Here is a 16346-nt window from a genome sequence, read left to right as displayed (position 1 = left end):
TGGGGTGTTTAAGGGAACAAAACCCCCATAAAATTTTTATGGGGTGGAAAAATCTCACGATAATTTTGTTTTAAGATGTTTCTTCCATAATAATGATACATGTCCATTTTCAACAAAAAATCTCTATCTCTAATAGTTTTCGACTTATTGAAAAAAATCGATTTTCATTTTGTAACTTCAAAGGGCTGTAACTTTTTTTATGAGCACATTTGTACTAAGGTAAGTTAGGTTAAATCGAACTATTTTTGACCCCAGAATGTGTGGTATAATTTATGACCAATCTTTTCGGGACACCCTGTATAAAAAAACTGCTACATTACAAATATAGAATAATCGTGACAGGAAAAGACGAAAGCAAACATCTTCTTCTTCTTCTTCTTCTTCTTCTTCTTCTTCTTCTTCTTCTTCTTCTTCTTCTTCTTCTTCTTCTTTTTATATAGACATTACTCTGTCTATTCTTCAATGTGCCTCCAGTAAGTTGCCATTCCATCTGTTTCGTGGTCTTCCCACTGATCGTCTTCCTATTGGGGAACCGTCTCTCGCCGTCCTTACTACTCTATTTGTTGTCATTCGGCTTATGTGGTCGTTCCATTCTACTCTTCTGCTTTTCACCAAGTTATTAATGTTGTCCACCTTGCATCTCCTTCGTATATCTGCACTTCTAGCTCTATCATACAGCGTCTTACCATCGATTTTTCGCAATGTTTTCATCTCTGCTGTTTCTAGCATTATTTTTGTCCTTTCTGTATCAGGTCGTGTTTCTGCCGTGTATGTCATTATGGGTGTGATGACTGTTTTGTAAATTCTGCCTTTCACTTCTTTTTCGATGTTTTTATTTCTCCATATTGTTTCATTCGGGCAACCTGCGGCTCTGTTTGCTTTATTCACCTGATCTTCCACTTCTGTTTCGAGCTTTCCGTAGCTGCATAGTGTGATGCCTAGATATTTAAACTCCATGACTTGTTCTATTATTTGACCATCCAGCTCTAATTTACACCTTATTAGATCTGCTGTTATAACCATGCATTTAGTCTTTTTTGGGAAAATTAACATGTTTAATTTTCTAGCGGTTATATTAAATTCGTGCAGCATACGTTGTAAATCATCTTCGCTTTGAAGATTAGTATTGCGTCGTCTCCATAGCAGATTATTTTAAGTTGTTTTTCTCCAATTTGGTATCCTTTTTCTGTTCTTACTTTTTTTATTATTTCGTCCATGATCAGGTTGAACAACACAGGACTCAGGGAATCTCCCTGTCTTATCCCATTGCCAGCTTCAATTGGGTCAGTTAGTTCTTCATCTACTTTTACTTTTATTGTGTTGTTCTGGTAGATATTTTCGATCGTTTTAATTATTCCTAGAGGTACCTCTCTTGCGTACAATAAATGGATAACGTCCTTTAATTTGACCCTGTCAAATACCTTTTTAAGGTCCACGAAACATAATTATGCCGGTTTGTTGTATTCTAACGATTTTTCTTGAATCTGTCTCATTATAAATATAGCGACGGTGCATGATCTTCCCGACCTAAAACCTTGTTGTTCTTCTGCTAATGTTATAATTGAAGGCAAACCTAAACAATAACTAACATTCAATCTGATGAAAAATTCCATTCAAAGTTGGCTCTCGAGCCTAATTGGAGCCCAGGCCTTCTTCAGAAAATCCCGGTCTGTAGCCATTCTCCTCCACGATGGACTGCCAAGAAGATTTACTGCGTCCTTATCAACATCCTCCTAACGCTTTCTCGTTCTTTCAATAGGTCTCTTCCCCTGAGTTTACCAATATTTTCCATTATACTCCAGAAGGGATCCCATTTTAGTGAATTGGAAGTCTTTGTAATTGAAAGCAGCACTGTTAAATATCTGCTCATGTGTTCCTTTTCCTGGTACAAGTCCGTATTGTTCTTCGGCTATCTCAGGAAGAAGAAAGTTTTTTAACCATTCATTGATTATAGTAAGTGCAACGGTTCTGTAATTGCTGCAATTGGTTCTTCTTCTTCATGTGCCATATCAGAATTATCAGACGTTAGTTATTACCATTGCGAAGGCTTCTCGGTCTTCTGCAACATGTAATAATCGATTTGGTTCTCTCTCTTTAATCCTGACTCCCCGGAGGAAGTGTAGCGGTCGGCCTGATGTCGTATACATATTACCCGTCTCCAAAGATCTCTGTCTCTTGTAATTTCTTTTAACTCATGCATACCTAGGTCTTTTGCATACCTATTCCCGTAATTTGATCGAACTTGTTGGGGATCTTCCTCGTGATCTTCGGCCTTCCACTTTTCATAATGAGTCTTTTCATGTTTTTTGTGTTTGCCCTCATAAAATGTCCAAAGCATTTTAACTCTTGAAGATGGACTTTACTGGAGAGTCGTTGGCTAACTTTTAGCTCTCTTAAAATTGAATTATTTATCCTATGATCGCTCCAAGGAATTTGTAGCATTCGTCTCCAACAGAACATTTCAGTTGCGTCTATCTTGCTTCTTTCTGATTTTCTTAAGGTCCAAGATCCACATCCGTAGGTCAGTAGTGGGAATATTGGGCAGTTGATTAACCTCACGCTCTTGAAATTTGACAGTCCTTCCATATGGTGGTCATTTTTGCTGTGGAAACTTTTGCTAGATCACATATAGTCCGTCCGCTATAACTTTTCCCATGCGGTACGATTCATTTTCAATCAAATTAAGTCAAAACATAAATTGAAACGAACGTCGATGTGTATATACATTTTGTATACTGTATACTATATACTACACACATCGGCGTACGTTTCACTTTATGTTTTGACTTAATTTGATTGAAAATTAATCGTACCGTATGGGAAAAGTTATAGCGGACGGACTATATATGTTTTATTTCTTCCTGTAGTGACCCTGTGTTTGTGATTATTGATCCCAGATATAAGTATGAGCTCACAACCTCAAACTGATCAATTGTGGTTATGTGTGGATGATTGTTGTGTAGTCTATCCACCATCATGAACTTTGTCTTTGATATGTTTAATTGCAGACCAAATATTTAACTTACGTTTCCAACCAGTCGTATAAGATCAATCAGCTCTTCTATTTCAAAGAAGGGCTGTGTCATCTGCGAAACGTAGGTTGTTTAGGTGCTCTTCTCAGAATATGCTCCCCATATACATATCGCACACCTAGTTCAATTGTGCCACAACTGCAAAAAATTCGAATTTTGGGTTAAGGCTGTAAAATATTGCCTATATAATGGCCCATCTAATGCAATACAGCCTGAACTAAAATATTGTTTTGGATAAGTATAAAGTAAGTTATTTCGGTATTTCACTGTAGGGTTTTTGGAGGTTTTGAAAATGCAATACGGCCATAACTGGGAGATGTGGCGATAATATACACTGCCACAATACAACCGATGTAATTCAATACGTTCAATACGGCCACAACTGCAAAAATCAAGAGAGATGTGGCGATAATATACACTGCCACAATACAACCGCTATAATTCAATACGGCCACAATTGCAAAAATCAATTGATTTGTTCATTATATTGCCGCCGTATCTCCTAAGCATTGTTTTATAAATGACTTTCTTCACAATGCAATATCACCATAACTACCAAAACAATAATAACGTTTTATTTTTAATAAATTGTAATAAGATCCAGACAATAAGTGTATAATTTACTACCTAAATTGTAATTTTGAAGCCAGTCACTCTCAAAATAAATTATTTACAGGGCATAACGCATTTACTACAGAACGCTTTGCTCATTTCTCGAGAATATTGTGTTTTGCACTTGTGGCACTATTGAACTAGGTGTGCGATATATTGACTAATTGTGGAGATAGTATACATCCCTGTCTGACACCCCGTTCTGGATGAAATTCATTTGAAAATGTTTCAAGCAGTTTAACTGATCTAGTAGTATGTTCTTATAGTTTAGCTATAAGCGAAATAAGGTGTTTTGGTACGCCTACTTTTTTTAGTATTCGCCATAAGTGTCTCCACTTGACCCTGTCGAACGCCTTACGACAATCTGTAAAGCATATGTTCAGTGGAACATTGATTTTTCGATTATCTATCTTATATTCAACGGGTCTACCCCAAAATCCAGACAGCCAAAATCCTGACAGCCATAATCCAGAAGGCCAAAATCCCGACACGCCAGAATCCCGACAGGCCAAAATCTCGACAGACCAGAATTCCGACAGCTTTTAAGTTTCTTTTTAACATATAATTACATTTATTTCTTGTTTTTTGTTTATGGCCATCTGTTTTTCAGTTTTTTTTTACTAAACAAAAGTATTTACCATTTAGTATTAACTAATTTTCTAAATTAAATTTCTAAACTGGGGAATATGAATTAAATTATTTTTTTTTGCCAATATATAGTTCAATAATATAATATGTATAATCAAATCCTGAATTCAAGTTTACTTTTATAATATAATAGATATTATCATGTCACTTATAACCTTCCATTTCAGTAAGTATAGCATTTGTATTATAAAATGAAGTGTTTAATTATTTTTCTTTTAGATACATAATATTAGTACCCGTACTTATTAGCAAGTAATTAATTTTTTAATTTCAATACTGTATAAAACGATCAGGTATTGCATTTGAAAAGGAAACAATAAAAATATTCAAAATGTAGTGGTCGGGATTTTTGCTTATGCGAGGATTGTTGCATGTCGGGATTTTGGCCTGTTGGGAATCTGGCGTGTCGGGATTCTGGCGTGTCAGTGTTTTGGCCGTCGGGATTTTGTCTGTCGGGATTTTGGGCGCCACCGATATTCAACAAGTATTCTCGAGTATCTCTACATTTGGTAAATCCAGTTTGGTCTTGTGGAATTTTTTTGAAGGAATGTTTTTAGTCTCTCATTGATTTATATGTAGCACTAGTTTACTGTCATGTGATACAAGAGAAATAATTCTACTATTGTCGCATTTATGGAAGCTGCATTTTTTATGTATTGTCGTTATTGTAGATTTTGTCCAGTTTTCAGGCCATTGTTTGGAATGCCATATTTGGTTAGTAGATGAAGTAATTTTACGCCAGTTTTTTCTGTGGCTTTGAGCATCTCTGCTGCTATCATATCTGGACCTGGTGCTATATTATATTTGAGCTTACTGGTCGCCAGTCTTACTTTATTTTCAAGTATATTAGGTTTTTTTCCACCTTGTCAGGGATTTGGTTAACAAGTTATTGGCGTTGATCATCTTTGTATAGATCCCTGCAATACGATCTCTATGTCTCTGCTATATCTTAGCTGTTTGTTCTCAAAGTTCCAGTGTTGTCTTCAATGGCCCAAGTTCTGGCTTTGAAATCTCTTGTTAGGTAGCGTATTTTTCTAAATAGATCTCTCGGCTGATTACTCTCATCATTTCTCTCAATTTCTTTGCATATACTTGCATCTTCGTTTTATTTCTTGAGATTGAGATTTCTTATTGAGGTTTCTTAAACTAGATTTTTCCCTTTCACTATGCATACCACTAAGAAAGTTTTTTTTCTATTCTCAATGATTTGAAAGGTCTCATCTGTGAAAGTGTTTGCGTTTCCGTTTCACAGGATTATTTACCTTTGGATGATCAATTGGTGTTTTTGCACAATGTTTAACAGTCTCCCATATTTCTTGTGATGTTCTGTTACGAATAGAGGGCATTATTTTAGAGTATACTTCCTGGAGAAGGTCGATCTTCTTTCTTAGTCTCTTTTCTTGATTTTATTATATTAATCTAATTGATTTGATTAGTGATTCTTTTTATCGATGGGGATAAAGATTTATTCGCACCACTCAACAAGCCACTCACTTATGATCTGTATATTGAGTCACATGCTTGTTTCAAGTCTATAAAAATATTATAGCCATCTATGTCATCTTCTCTCTCTATTAAAGTTTTACTTCAAACTTGATTAATCGTGAATAGTTGGTCGCTGGTTGATAAAAATAAATAAGATACACAGAAAATAGAAGAAAAATTCCAATGTGTTGAACCGTTAAGGTACTTAGAGATATGAGCGCCGCGCACTTCGCGCCGTGTGTGCGCCGCGCGTTTGTGGCGCCGACAGAAGTTGGATAGTGCTGCACCGTGTGCGCACCGTTTGTGCCACTTGTTCCATGAAAACACGTACTAATCTAACGAACGCGCTGCGTACACACTGCGCGAAGTTCGCGGGTTGTATATCTATACGTACCTTTACGCTTGACCCATAATTTATATACCGCTGTTTATACTTACATTAACATCAACTGATCTACCAGCTTAATAACACCATATAAGATAAACCTAAATCCAAACATCCTAAACAAAGCTCTGTGCAACGCAGTTCTTTTATGTTTAACGAATTCTTCTTTCCATATTTTTTCTAATTGAGCGCCTAGAATGCTGGAAGTATGTTCTTTCAATGGTCTAAATAGATCTTCATCTATAAATTCATATTGATAAGTTTTCTTAAATATAGGAAACATATATCTGCAACAAAGATTGACATTATATAATTATTAGAATTGCAATAAAATTTAATAATACATTAGCTATATTTCTACAAAAAAAGAATGGCATACGAGACTGCAAGAAGAAATTGAATTGTAAAATCAATTATAATGATGAAAACAAGAGAAATTACAGAAATTAAAAAAATAACCATCACGATAGAAAACTACTACCAAACAAATCAAAAACAAAAACCACCACCAGGTGAACACGAAAGATGACGAAAGTTTAATATTATCATCACGATCTTTACTCTATCTACCGCTGCTCTGAACAGTTTTATGAAACTGCATTTAAACCAGTCCCTTAAAATTTTCAACCATATCCCTCTCCTTCTTCCTATACTCCTTCCTGCTTTTATATTTTCCTGTATTATCAGTCTTAGCATTTCATATCGCTGTCCCTTCATTACATGTCCCAGATATTGTAACTTTCTTGTTTTTATTATTTCGTATTCTTTGCCCATTTCTCGCAAACTTCTGTGTTCATTTTCTTCTGTGTCCATGCTATTGTAAGCATTCTTCCAGTTCCGGCGCTAGGGTATAAGGTAATTACCCGCTTGCAAAACTAGGATAGGCGCACTTCGTATTTTTTTAAATTAGTATTTTATATAACACCAACAGAAAGGAAAAGCTTATTTAGCGCCCCCAAACAAGGGCGACCGCCTTCAGTGCATCGCTTTCAGGCCCGTTATCGCCGGCCCTGCATTCTTCTGTAACACCACATTTCAAATTATTGTAGCTTATTTTGTGTTTTTGCTTTAATGTCCAGCTTTCAAGTCCAAATTTCAGTATCTCAAAGCTCTTACTCTCAGTTCTAATTTAAGGTCTTTGTTGCTAAGATTGTTTTAATTTTTACAAACGCATTTCTTACTCTGACAACATTTACTCCGGCAGAAGTTCGACAACAAATAAAAATGCTAAATCCTCAGAAAGCTCCTGGCTATGATTTGATAACAGGAGAATTACTTCAGAAGCTACCGAGAAAAGCAGTGGTGTTATTAACATTAACTGTAATATACAACAGCATACTACGTCTTCGCTACTTTCCAATACAATGGAAATTAGCTTTAGTTACTATGATTCCGAAACCTGGTAAACCCACAACACAAGCAAATTCATATCACCCTATAAGCCTACTCCCAATAATGTCGAAAGTATTTGAACGGCTACTATTACATAAAATCGAGCAAGTTGTCCCCATAAACGAAATTATACCACAACACCAGTTCGGATTTAGACGTGAACATTCAACCATACAACAATGCTACAGAATAGTAAATATAATTAAAACAACTCTTGAAGAGAAAAAGTTTTGCGCTGGAGTGTTTCTCGATATACCTACAACAGGCATTTGATAGGGTATGGCATCAAGGTCTACTCTATAAACTGAAATTATCCCTAACAGACCAACTATACTTTATTCTAAAATCGTATCTTACTGACCGATACTTCCAAGTCAAAATTGAAGACAACTTCTCAAATTACCACATCATCCAATCTGGCGTACTACAGGGTAGCGTTCTTGGCCCATTTCTGTATCTGATATTTACAGCCGACGTTCCAACCAGAAATCATACCTTCTTAGCTACTTTTGCTGATGATACGGGAATCTTAGCAGTGGTTGTCGACCCTAATGTAGCATCACAAAACGTACAAAATCATTTAGACCAAATTCAAAACTGGCTCACGCGATGGAAAATAAATGTTAATGCCAGCAAATCAGTACAAATTAGTTTTACAACCAGAAAATCTACATATCTTCAAGTTTCTATAAATAATACTCCGATTCCCATCAAACCAGTTTTCAAATACTTGGGAATGCGTCTGGATGAAAAACTCATATGGAAAACGCACATTAAAACTAAACGTAAACAATTACACCTTAAACTAAAAAATATGAATTGGCTACAAGAGGTCTCAGTTATCTCTTGAAAATAAACTTCTTCTGTACAAAGCTATGCTTGTACCAGTTTGGTCATACGGAATATAACTATGGGGCTGCAGTAAACCTTCAAATACGAAGATCCTCCAAACATTCCAGTCCAAAATACTCCGTATGATAAGTAAAGCTCAATGGTATGTATCCAACTAGACACTTCACAATGTTCTGGACATCCCACTAATCAAGGACTTAATAAAAAATCGTTCAATAAAATATAAAAATCGCACCACTGATCACACCAACGAATTGATAAATAATTTATTCACCCACATTTATTCAACCACTTGCTGAAAGAAGACTTAAGACAATATGGCCAGACGATCTACCACAATAATACTTAGAGAACTGTCACTGGATGGTACCTAACTCATGTTAATTGACTTCCATACCATTTACTTATCACTTTTTATATAGAGCAGATTGTATAAATGCAGTGTATCAAATAAAAAAAATTCTTACTATATCTATTCTTCTTTTATACGTATGGTCATAATGTATTTAGGTAACCTAATGCTTCTACTAAGTATGGACGCTGTTTACTTTATTGAAGTTATACTTCTTTACCGGCGATAGAGGGTGATTTTTTTATATGTTAAAACCTATCAGCCCGGCGCATGCGCATTATAACTTTGTTCTGATTGGATGTTCAAATGACATGTCAAAAATTATCCGATATGGCAGCTGTGGTTTGGAGGTAAAGGTAAAGGTAAACAAATGTATAATATATTAGTTTTATTGTTGTGAGGACAGAAACAAAAAAGTTTATAATATTGTAGTGACTTTTAAATAGTTTTTAAAAGCAACAGGTACGTAATAATTGTTAATGTATCATGGGTATAAACCTACCTATTTGATCTGCCAAAATACATAGTATGTAATACTTTTATTTATATAATTTGATTACCATCAAAATTTCTATCAATATTCACCTAATATATTGTTTTTTTACTCTATGTTTTGTTGTATTGGTTCAATTATAAATCATTTCAATTCAAAATTAAAATAATTTGATCAATTTTCAAAATATCAAAATATCACAAGTTTAATCCGTTTAGTTAGTCGATCTTCGTAAATAATGACACATAGTGTCCGTGGCTAAGCGGAGAAGGCGAATGAATTCCAGTACCAACCGCTCTTATCAGCGCTGGTTCGAGTCCCAATAGAAACTTTCTTTTTTGTTTTTTTTAATACATTTTATGATTGTAAGTATATTTATTATATAATTGTATTTTCAGAAAATACGTATTTAGTTAAAAAAAATTTCGACAATTAATGTTCAGACATCATTTGTGGCTTGTTTAATGTGTTTGTGTGTGTTTTATTCTTTTATTATTTTAATTTTTGGCACTGTTCTAATAAAAATGTTTGAGAAGTAGTAAGTATAAATTAGTTTAATATTTAAACAAAATATAAATAAAAAGTATATTAATTTCGTTTAAATCATATAATAGAAGTATAACTTCTTACGTGCGTACAAAGTACACACACATTCTTTTTTTATTCTTACTATAACCTTATATCTACCTTTAACGTCAATTGATAATGACAATAAAACATTAAAACCAAGTTCAAAATCCTCGAAAGTCAAAAAGTAATTACTTACAGAAAAAAAAGTCGAGACAAGGGGTTGGCCTTTTCAACAGGATTACGTTTTTTTATAATCTTGCTTCGTCTTTCCATTATCAGAAAACAATTGTTTCAAATTTTTATTTAGGTACAAGAAAAAATTATTGTTTCTAATAATTATACATATTTTGAGCGGCTTGCAATTTCCATTATTATTATTTCTAGGAATTATATTTTCAGCAGCTTGCGATTCCCATTGTATTCCCCAATACTTAATTGTAACGAAACAGGTCAGATTTAAGATGTGAATATTTACATAAAAGTCAATACCACCATATGATTCTTAACATCTGTCAAAAGGTTGTCAACTTTTTTGTATTACGATATCAAAGACAATGCAGAGAATCTATAGAATCTATAAAAAAGTTTTTTAACTAACAAAATAATAGTAAGTTACCATTTATTGTATTTAAAAAAAATATATCGTATATTAGAAATACTGGTAGATGTAGGTCCCTTAGAAATCAATTTTCCACAACTGATCACAGAAAGGAAATAGACACACTGTAATCTGAAGTCAGGAGAACAGGTGACAATTTTGGAGAATGTGTTTAATGAATAATTAAAGCAGTCAATGGGAGTATTTGGCTCCGAATTCCATCTTACTACATCGATTTACTTGATATTTTCACAGTAAGAAGGGAATAGCTCAGGAAACAAAGTCTACCCTACATCCTATGGCGCTTTTTCTTATGGGGTGGTTCCCACCTCTTCTCGGGTGGAAAATTTTTTGGTTAAAATAACCATGGATGTTGCTAGAGAACCTAATTCTAAGCAAAAACTGTTCTATATATTTTTTTAAAACTCAATACTTTTTGAGTTATTCGTAGTTGAAAACTGGCCATTTTCATTGAAAAATTACACCTTGTCGTACGTTTCTTTGCGAATACCTTAAAAGCTATGCATCTAACGAAAAAACTACACAAAATATTTTTGTAGCTCATAAAAAACAAAGAGACTTGTTTCTTTATAAATCTTCTATAGTGTAGGAAACAGAGGTTGAACCTTGCAAAATGGACACAAGTCCGGTTTAATTTTTTTTTCTGGTTTATTAAGGGGTGCTTATTATAGAACTAACTTTTTCTGAAAAAATTTCGCCCCGGAATCCCCCTTTTCACCCCTTTAAAGGGGGTAATTTGTAGTTTTTGCGGAACGTAGCCCTTCTTGTACATTTTACAAAAAATTTCTTTTATAGAAATATAAAGAGGACTATATTTTCTACGATTTGTTTTTAACAGCATATGTCTACCATCCACCGTTTAGCGGGGGTAGCGCCCCAAAGTTGACAAGTTTTTAAAAAAGATGTTTTAAAAAATATATATTTTTCCCTAACTGTAACGGAAATTAAGAAGAAATCTAACCACAATTATTCACAAATAATTGATTGATTTTTTGGTATAGGTTTCACTTAAGGATAATTGCCCTTTTTTTAATTACAGGGTGTTACATTTTAAAAAACCCCTTTTTATACCATCTGAACCGTTTATGCTAGAGTTTAAAGACTTTCAACGATTACCCATGTACTGGTGCTATTTACAAATTTGTATAATGCACCCCCATTTTTTCCCCGGAACCACCCCAAAAAAAGAAGAATTAATAAATAAAGTGATTTTCTTGGAATCCTTCGCACACAATGCCCTTTATTAATATGCTTCATATATCATTTTGTGCACGTTATTATTACCCATGCATGGACACCAAAAGCGATTTCTTAGTGCAACCCCTGCAGCCAAAAAAATAAATAAAATGGGGGGTTGAAATTTTTTTTTTGTTTTTTGCTTTTTGATCCATATGGGCATATGCTTCATCAATAGTGGTTTTCAAAAATATATATGGTTATTGCAACATCCCTGCGGAAACTACCCCTATCCTTGAAAATATACTGCAAAAACTACCCCTATCCTTTGGCGAGGATGTTTTTACGATTTTCTCATTACCTATGCATTCCTTTTAAACAAAAGTTATACAAGAATAAAGACCACTATTTACTCTAAAAATTAGGTTCTATTCATTTTTTTCGTATAAGCAACCGTTACGGCACAGTGGCGCCGTAAACCTCATATATGCTTTGGCGGGCTCCAGTTTTTGTTTTCTTTTTCGCCATCTGTTTGTTTTATTGATCAAGTACTTATATAAAATAAAACAACACAGTGTAACCTACAACTTATGACCTATGCACATTTTACTGTCTTTGCGCCCCAAAGCCACAGTGGTGGCCCAAAATAAATTTTTGCATATTTTCGCCACCTACACGCATTTTATTGCATTAATGCTACCTTAATAGCACAATATTCACCCTTAAGTGGTCGCTAAGTACTGGCGGATCCAGGAAGGGGTGATGGGGTGATCACCCCCCCTCTCAAACCAAGTGATATTATATTTAAAGATTATAAAAATACTCATTTATTTTTATAGAAATACTTATATTATATTATTATTTTTAAAAAAATGGCGTACTTTTTATGCTTTAGCGACAGTGGCGGATCCAGCATCGTTAAGAGGGGGGTGCCAATTGGTTAAATTTCTATAAAAATAAATGAATATTTTTATAATCTTTAAATATAATATTACTTAGTTTCACAGGGTGGGGGGTGATCGCCCCCATCATCCCTCCCTGGATCCGCCACTGCTTAGCGACCACTTAAGGGTGAATATTGTGCTATTAAGGTAGCATTAATGCAATAAAATGCGTGTAGGTTGCGAAAATATGCAAACATTGATTTTGAGCCACCACTGTGGCTTTGGGGCGCAAAGATTGTAAAATGTGCATAAGTCATAATTTGTAGGTTACACTGTGTTGTTTCATTTTACATAAGTACGTTATCAATAAAACGAACAGATGACGAAAAAAAAAACAAAAACTGGAGCCCGCCAAAGCATATATGAGGTTTACGGCGCCACTGTGCCGTAACGGTTGCTTATACGAAAAAAATGAATAGGACCTAATTTTTAGAGTAAATAGTGGTCTTTAACATTGTATAAGTTTTATTTAAAAATAATGCATAAGTAATGAGAAAATCGTAAAAACATGCTCGCCAAGGGATAGGGGTAGTTTCTGCAGTAAATTTTCAAGGATAGGGGTGGTTTCGGCAGGGAGGTTGCAATAACCATATATATTTTTGAAAAGCACTATTGATGAAGCATATGCCCATGTGGATCAAAAGGCAAAAAACAAAAAAAAATTTCAACCCCCCACTTTATTTATTTTTTTTGGCTACAGGGGTTGCACTAGGAAATCGCTTTTGATGTCCATGTATGGGTAATAATAACGTGCACAAAATGATGTATGAAGCATATTAATAAAGGGCATTGTGTGTGAAGGATTCCAAGAAAATCACTTTATTTATTAATTTTTCTTTTTTTGGGGTGGTTCCGGGGAAAAAATGGGGGTGCATTATACAAATTTGTAAATAGCACCAGTACATGGGTAATTGCTGAAAATCTTTTTACTCTAGCATAAACGGTTCAGATGGTATAAAAAGGAGTTTTTTTAAATGTAACACCCTGTAATTAAAAAACGGGCAATTACCCTTAAGTGAAACCTATACCAAAAAATGAAACAATTATTTGTGAATAATTGTTGTAGGATTTCTTCTTAATTTCCGTTACAGTTAGGGAAAAATATATATTTTTTTAAAACATCTTTTTTTAAAACTTGTCAAATTTGGGGCGCCACCCTCGCTAAACGGTGGATGATAGACATATGCTGTTGGAAATGAATCGTAGAAAATATAGTCTTCTTCATATTTCTATAAAAGAAATTTTTTGTAAAAGGTACAGGAAGGGCTACGTTCCGCAAAAACCACAAATTACCCCCTTTAAGGGGGTGAAAAGGGGGGTTCCGGGGCGAAATTTTTTCAGAAAAAGTTAGTCTTATAATAAGCACCCCTTGATATACCAGAAAAAAAATAAAACCGGACTTATGTCCATTTTGCAAGGTTCAACCTTTGTTTCCTACACTACTAGTTATAATACAAAAAGAGATATGGCGGCGAGAAGAGTTTGTTTTTTGTTTTATGCTCAAATCGATGTTTTAACTTGAAATAACAATCTTTGTAAACAATCCAAATCTCAGTATTCACTGATTCAACCTTCTGTTCCAAATATACACTCACCGGCACAAAATTCCGCCACCCAAAATTTTTGATTAAGTTTGACAATTTATAACTTTATTATTTGTGCTCCTATTTTCAAGATTCTTGCACCAGTTTGTAGGTACATGTATTCATATTGTTTGGTATTATTCCGGTAACAAAAAATTTTGCTTGCATGTCATTGTACCGGGTGTCCCAATAAGAATGGCTCTCGGCCATATCTCAGGAACCGTTTATACTACAGCTTTGGGAAAAAAATTTTATAGCAAAAGTGGCCCCGAGAAAAGCCTGGAAATTATTTTCATAATTGTAAGTCCACGGCTAGAGGGCGTAATTAAATATCAAAAATTAAAAAATCGAAATTTTACAAAATTTGCCTAATGAAAGGGCACTGGAAATCCAATCATCGTATTCTTCATACAATTCTGTGCATATTTTATTTGACAAGTTTAAGTCTACCTGTGCAAATAAGAGGTCGTGGGGGTGAGTGGGAACCTTATTATGAAAAAATCGCTGTAAATCCGGTTCTGCTTAATAGATTTTTACAAACTTGGTCTTGTTGAAAACAGCTCTTTTTCATCAATGTAATAGTTATAATTTGGAAACAGCCTATTACGTAATATGCCGGCTAGAAGGCGCTATTTATTTTTGTTAGAAATCTAGTTTTCTTTGGAAAATATTTAATACAAGTATGTATTTTTTTCCTGTATTACAAAATTAGACCAAATTAGCAATATAATACCGAAAACCGCATGTCGATACCTTTTTTCTATCTCGAGATATTTTAAGAAACGTGTAAATTTTAAACATAACTGTTGCTGTCATATAAGTGGAAATATATAGAAGCACGTAGTGTGCTATGGAAAAAAAAACAAAGGAACATTGTTCAGATGTCACCGTATATAATGAATCAAAACAATAAGACAAATAACACTATAAAATATAATAAAAAAAGAGTGTGTGTACTTTGTACGCGAGTAAAAAGTTATACTTCTATTATTATGATTTTAACGAAATAAATATATTTTAAACAGTTTAATTTTATTTTTATTTAAATATTACACTAATTTTAATACTTAAAATAATACCAAAAAAATAGCGTTAATATGTAAATTTGTATGAATTGTTGCCTCCGCGCATTTGCTTTTCTCTCGATGAATCGTAGAAAATGTAAAAACGTCAGATTTTCTACACAAATTTTTAATTTTAATTTCATTATATTTTAATATCAATTATCCTATTCCCAACTAAGATAAATACATAACTGTTATTGTCACCGGTAAACTAAGTTAAGAAAGTCAAAGTGGAAACAAGTAGTGTGCTATGGAAAAAATAGAACTATAAGAATTATTAACTTCAAGAAGTCATCATGTGTCACATTATATGTCAAATCAGTAAAACATAAAAATTTGTGCATAGATGGTTTGTTGCGTTTTGTTTCTATTAAATTTTATATAAAATTTATACAGAGTGAAATTCAAGATGATTCTTACAAACTAAGAAGCATTTGACATGATAGCCACATTCTTTGTATGCATAAGAAATGCAACTGTTGCGGCTAGAATTTATGCAATGAAATATCCCCAAAGACGTCACCCCAGTAGTAGAGTTTTTCATATTTTGTTTTGATTTAATATATACGGTGACATCTGGAAAATGTTTCTTTGTTTTTTTCCATAGCACACTGCTTGCTTCTATATATTTCCACTTATATGACAGCAACAGTTATGTTTAAAATTTACACGTTTCTTAAGATATCTCGAGATAGAAAAAAGGTATAGACATGCGGTTTTCGGTATTCTGTTGCTAATTTGGTCTAATTTTGTAATACAGGAAAAAAAATACATACTTGTATTTAATATTTTCCAAAGAAAACTAGATTTCTAAAAAGAAAATAAATAGCGCCTCCTAGCCGGCATATTACGTAATAGGCTGTTTCCAAATTATAACTATTACATTGACGAAAAAAGCTGTTTTCAACAAGACAAGTTTGCAAAAATCGATTAAGCAGAACCGGACTTACAGCGATTTTTTCAAAACAAAGTTCCCACTCACCTCCACCTCTTATTTGCACAGGTAGACTTAAACTTGTGAAATAAAATATGCGCAGAATTTTATAAAGAATACGATAATTGGATTTCCAGTGCCCTTTCATTAGGCAAATTTTGTAAAATTTCGATTTTTTAATTTTTGATATTCAATTACGTCCTCT

At 33.8% G+C, this 16346-nt stretch overlaps 1 protein-coding gene across 2 annotated transcripts in view; it reads right to left on the bottom strand.

Annotated features, from left to right (window-relative positions):
* Window positions 1-10259, bottom strand: part of LOC114325184 (ATP-binding cassette sub-family C member 4-like) — a 90270-nt gene extending 80011 nt beyond the window's left edge. For both annotated transcript variants that reach the window (XM_028273179.2, XM_028273180.2), the window contains exons 1-2: window positions 10018-10259; window positions 6216-6449 (exon numbers count right to left, since the gene is read on the bottom strand). In XM_028273179.2, coding sequence (XP_028128980.2) covers window positions 6216-6449; window positions 10018-10094 — 311 coding nt within the window. In that variant the 5' untranslated portion in view covers window positions 10095-10259. The remainder of the gene's footprint in view (window positions 1-6215; window positions 6450-10017) is intronic.
* Window positions 10260-16346: the final 6087 nt, after the last annotated feature.

Source organism: Diabrotica virgifera, chromosome 9, assembly GCF_917563875.1.
Source record: "Diabrotica virgifera virgifera chromosome 9, PGI_DIABVI_V3a".
NCBI classification, from domain to species: Eukaryota; Metazoa; Arthropoda; class Insecta; order Coleoptera; family Chrysomelidae; genus Diabrotica; species Diabrotica virgifera.
The sequence above is the reverse complement of the archived record's forward strand: the minus strand, read 5'-3'. Positions and strand labels throughout refer to the sequence as shown.